The sequence below is a fragment of the Salvelinus alpinus genome, chromosome 8 (assembly GCF_045679555.1).
Source record: "Salvelinus alpinus chromosome 8, SLU_Salpinus.1, whole genome shotgun sequence".
Classification (NCBI taxonomy): domain Eukaryota; kingdom Metazoa; phylum Chordata; class Actinopteri; order Salmoniformes; family Salmonidae; genus Salvelinus; species Salvelinus alpinus.
Window position 1 is genome coordinate 70,195,186 of NC_092093.1, and position 5,487 is coordinate 70,200,672.

The 5,487-nt window shown below is 41.7% G+C and overlaps 1 protein-coding gene across 1 annotated transcript; it reads left to right on the forward strand.

Moving 5' to 3' along the window:
• The first annotated feature begins 242 nt into the window (after positions 1–242).
• On the forward strand, positions 243–3,748 carry LOC139583622 (complement C1q tumor necrosis factor-related protein 3-like). The gene is made up of 3 exons (XM_071414896.1): positions 243–782; positions 903–1,031; positions 3,402–3,748. Exons 1-3 carry the CDS (start codon positions 560–562, stop codon positions 3,683–3,685), a joined length of 636 nt encoding a protein of 211 aa, XP_071270997.1. The 5' UTR covers positions 243–559; the 3' UTR covers positions 3,686–3,748.
• The last annotated feature ends 1,739 nt before the right edge of the window (positions 3,749–5,487 follow it).

A 5,487-nucleotide genomic window follows, 5' to 3' on the forward strand; every position in this document is an offset into this window, starting at 1 on the left:
GCATTATTAAAGTGCCATTATTTAAAGTGGCATTGTTTAAAGTGACTAGTGATCCATTTATTAAAGTGTCCCGTGATTGGTTCTCAATGTGGGCAGCAGACTCTCTCAGTTAATGATTGCTGTTTAGCAGTCTGATGGCCTTGAGATAGAAGCTGTTTCTCAATCTCTCGGCCCCAGCTTTGATGTACCTGTACTGACCTCGCCTTCTGGATGATAGCAGTGTGAACAGGCAGTGGCTCGTTGGTTCTTTACCACACTGTCTGTGTGGGTGGACCATTTTAGTTTGTCTGTGATGTGTACGCCCACTCCCTATCTAGGGGACTATCAAAATTAAGTATGACGAAATACAGTAACAACAACTGGTGAATGACCCAAGAAACCTTCACCTCATTGCCAGTAAAAACAAATAAAGAATCCTACCAGTAATCCTAATCAAATAATAATCCCTGATATTTAAGAACCCTCTTTTTTCCATAGAGACACAATATATTTCACACAGATATAGCTCCTACTTTTATCCTGTAAATATCTAGCCTCAAAGACTAGATCATTTCAGAAGATGTGTCGTTTCAGAATGAGTGGTGCTGTAGCTCTGCTGCTGTTTTCTCTGTTTGGGGCATGGGCTGAAGCTACAGAGATGGCCCACAAGACCCCTGACATCTGGTCTAAGCTGGAGGAGCTGAGAGACATGGTGGTGGAACAGAGACAGGAGCTGAGCGTCACCAAGACTGAACTGCAGCTCCAGAAGAGCAAGGTGGAAGAGCTGGAGAAAGAGAAAGCAGGTCATGTCAGAAATATCAGGCATTTGTAAATTGGATTGATACAGGTGGATAAGTAAGCATTTGCCTTGTTGTTATTTCAATCTCAGATTGTCCTTTTAAATAATCAACTCCTTTTCACAGGCAGACCAACTGTGGCCTTCTCTGCTGGTTTGACTGACTCTGGAAACGTAGGTCCATTCAGTACTGCTACTACACTGATCTTCAGTAGAGTCATCACCAACATCGGCAAGGCCTACAACCCAATTACAGGTACTAACTAACAAGAGGGAAATCCATTTGAATGTTGCATAACATTCATCCAACAATGCCAAATATTGAGTCAGTCATCTCATCATAATTTTTTATGAATGCAATTTAATGTAATTCTTCTGGGATGATTTTGCTGCATGTTTCTCAGTAATCGCTGTATATAATTTTACTTCACTAACTTGTTTTATATTTTACTTTGAAAATCATGATAAGACACTAGATTTTCAGAGTGGACATAATTCTGAGGGACAAATTCTACATTTCAAGCTTTTAAATGAGTTTACTTTTGTAACTACTAGCTATATGATACCAAACACGTACAGTACCAGTCAAAAGTTTGGACACACCTACTTATTCCAGGGATTCTATATTTTACTATTTTCTACATTGTAGAATAATAGTGAAGACTTCAAAACTATTAAATAACACATATGGAATCATGTAGTAACCCAAAAAGTATAAAACAAATAAAAATATATTTTATATTTGACATTCTTTAAAGTAGTCACCCTTTGCCTTGATGACAGTTTTGCACACTCTTGGAAAAGCATTCCAGGTGAAGAGAGAATGCCAAGAGAGTGCAAAGCTGTCATCGAGGCAAAGGGTGGCTACTTTGAAAAATCTGAAATATATTTAGATTGTTTTATACTATTTTGGTTACTACATGATTCCATATTTGTTATTTCATAGTTTATGTCTTCACTATTATGCTACAATGGAGAAAATAGTAAAAATAAAGAAAAACCCACACCTCTAAGTATGTCCAAACTTTTGACTAGTACTGTATGTCTACGGTAATTTTTTAAAATTAAATATTTTATGTTATTTAATCTGTCACCCTGATTTTATTTTAGTTATAACAATGTTTTGTTTGATACTTATTGTGTTTGGTGGTAATTTGTGTTTACTAGTCCCTTACTTAATTATACTAAACTTAGCAAAAAAAGAAACATCCTCTCACTGTCAACTGCGTTTATTTTCAGTCAACTTAACATGTGTAAATATTTGTATGAACATAACAAGATTCAACAACTGAGACATAAACTGAACAAGTTCCACAGACATGTGACTAACAGAAATTGAATAATGTGTCCCTGAACAAAGGTGGGGTCAAAATCAAAAGTAACAGTCAGTATCTGGTGTGGCCACCAGCTGCATTAAGTACTGCAGTGCATCTCCTCCTCATGGCCCTAGCTCTCACCCTCCGATCCAAAAGGTCCCAGACGTGCTCAATGGGATTGAGATCTGGGCTCTTCGCTGGCCATGGCAGAACACTGACATTCCTGTCTTGCAGGAAATCACGCACAAAAACGAGCAGTATGGCTGGTGGCATTGTCATGCTGGAGGGTCATGTCAGGATGAGCCTGCAGGAAGGGTACCACATGAGGGAGGAGGATGTCTTCCCTGTAACGCACAGCATTGAGATTTCCTGCAAAGACAACAAGCTCAGTCCGATGATGCTGTGATACACCGCCCCAGACCATGACGGACCCTCCACCTCCAAATCGATCCCACTCCAGAGTACAGGCCTCGGTGTAACGCTCATTCCTTCAACGATAAACGCAATTCCGACCATCACCCCTGGTGAGACAAAACCGCGGCTGTCTGGTCCAGTGACGGTGGGTTTGTGCCCATAGGCGACGTAGTTGCCGGTGATGACCTGCCTTACAACAGGCCTACAAGCCCTCAGTCCAACCTCTCTTAGCCTATTGCAGACAGTCTGAGCACTGATGGAGGGATTGTGCGTTCCTGGTGTAACTCGGGCAGTTGTTGTTGCCATCCGGTACCTGTCCCGTAGGTGTGATGTTCGGATGTACCGATCCTGTGCAGGTGTTGTTACACGTGGTCTGCCACTGTGAGGATGATCAGCTGTCCATCCTGTCTCCCTGTAGCGCTGTCTTAGGCGTCTCACAGTACGGACATTGCAATTTATTGCCCTGGCCACATCTGTAGTCCTCATGCCTCCTTGCAGCATGCCTAAGGCACGTTCCTGCAGATGAGCAGGGACCCTGGGCATCTTTCTTTTGGTGTTTTTCAGTGTCAGTAGAAAGGCCTCTATAGTGTCCTAAGTTTTCATAACTTTGACCTAATTGCCTACCGTCTGTAAGCTGTTAGTGTCTTAATGACCGTTCCACAGGTGCATGTTCATTAATTGTTTATGGTTCATTGAAGAAGCATGGGAAACAGTGTTTAAACCCTTTCAAATTAAGATCTGTGAAGTTATTTGGATTTTTACGAATTATCTTTGAAAGACAGGGTCCCGAAAAAGGGACATTTCTTTTTTTGCTGAGTTTATTTGTTAAAAACATTCCAGCTACAGCAACATGAGACAGACAGTGCTGATATCACTCTATTTCTCCTCTGATGCAGGCATCTTCACAGCATCAGTGAAAGGAGTCTACTTCTTCCGATTCACGGCCATGTCATCCCGCCACCCACAACTCATGGGCATTGAGATGTTTCACAATAATCAAAGAGTTCTATATAATGTAGAAAGAAATACAGTTGGGGGTTGGCAGTACATATCTAATGCGTTGACACTAGAGCTGGAGAAGGGGGATGTGGTCTACCTTCGTCTCCCTGGAGACCAGGGTCTCCATGATAGCCATGATAACCACAACACCTTCAGTGGCTTCCTGCTCTTCCCTGTGTGAGGACAGCACCATTCTGTGATGTGAGGATTTTCCTCTTTAACCAATAAATAAATCATCACTTTATTATTTAAAAAAATAAAAACTGTAAAGGGAAAGAGGAAGAAGTGGAGAGGTATAGTAATAAATATGACCATTACATATCCCAGAGCTGTGTTTAGGGTTATTTTTCAAGTAACACATGTAGGCTACATTACATTAAGGTAACAGATACATTCAAGTCACACATAGGCTACAGTCAGAGACTCAGATAAGGACAGAGACACATTTATAGTGGTGTAAGAAGGGATTGTGATTATAATCACAATATTATGACGTGAACTCAGCTTTCTGATGTGTCTCAGGGTTAGTCGTTCAGACATATCCATATTTAATAAGTAACTAGTGACCTTATCAAATCAAATCAAATGTATTTATATAGCCCTTCTTACATCAGCTGATATCTCAAAGTGCTGTACAGAAACCCAGCCTAAAACCCCAAACAGCAAGCAATGCAGGTGTAGAAGCACGGTGGCTAGGAAAAACTCCCTAGAAAGGCCAAAACCTAGGAAGAAACCTAGAGAGGAACCAGGCTATGAGGGGTGGCCAGTCCTCTTCTGGCTGTGCCGGGTGGAGATTATAACAGAACATGGCCAAGATGTTCAAATGTTCAAAATGACCAGCATGGTCAAATAATAATAATCACAGTAGTTGTCGAGGGTGCAGCAAGTCAGCACCTCAGAAGTAAATGTCAGTTGGCTTTTCATAGCGATCATTAAGAGTATCTCTACCGCTCCTGCTGTCTCTAGAGAGTTGAAAACAGCAGGTCTGGGACAGGTAGCACGTCCGGTGAACAGGTCAGGGTTCCATAGCCACAGGCAGAACAGTTGAAACTGGAGCAGCAGCACGGCCAGGTGGACTGGGGACAGCAAGGAGTCATCATGCCAGGTAGTCCTGAGGCATGGTCCTAGGGCTCAGGTCCTCCGAGAGAGAGAAAGAAAGAGAGAATTAGAGAGAGCATACTTAAATTCACACAGGACACCGGATAAGACAGGAGAAGTACTCCAGATATAACAAACTGACCCTAGCCCCCCGACACATAAACTACTGCAGCATAAATACTGGAGGCTGAGACAGGAGGGGTCAGGAGACAGTGATACCCCCGGACAGGGCCAAACAGGAAGGATATAACCCCACCCACTTTGCCAAAGCACAGCCCCCACACCACTAGAGGGATAACTTCAACCACCAACTTACCATCCTGAGACAAGGCCGAGTATAGCCCACAAAGATATCCACCACGGCACAACCCAACCTTACGATACTATCACAATTTCATGCCGATAAAAAGAGACAAAAAAAACAAACAGGGTTGTTTTCCTACAGCGTTTTACAGAGTCTGATCCAAATGACCTGCAATAAGGAAAACTCACCCAGTGTTTTGTGTTATCTGAGAGCTTGACATGGTTTAAGTTTTTCCTTCAGAAACACATGCTAAATTCTCATGCACTGTGTTTCTAAGACTAAACTTTGAATAAATTTTAAGGTTAAGGAGTTAGGAGGAGTTGGATTAAGGTTAGCTAACATGCTAAGTAAAAAAAAATATGTAAATAAGAATAGGTTTCTAAAAACTGCTACATTGTGGATGCTACCATGATTACAGATAATGATGAATGAATAGTGAATAATGATGAGTGAGAAAGTCACAGATGCACAAATATCATAACCCCAAGACATGCTAACCTCTCACCATTACAATAACAGGGGAGCTTAGCATTTTTGGGGGGGTTATGATATTTATGCGTCTGTAACTTTCTCTAAAAGTG

Excerpts from the sequence above, each read along its gene's own strand:
- LOC139583622 (XM_071414896.1), top strand. The coding sequence starts at position 560 with ATGTGTCGTTTCAGAATGAGTGGTGCTGTAGCTCTGCTGCTGTTTTCT. Across the intron at positions 783-902 it reads GCTGGAGAAAGAGAAAGCAG|GCAGACCAACTGTGGCCTTC; the intron begins GTCATGTCAGAA and ends TCCTTTTCACAG. Across the intron at positions 1,032-3,401 it reads GGCCTACAACCCAATTACAG|GCATCTTCACAGCATCAGTG; the intron begins GTACTAACTAAC and ends CCTCTGATGCAG.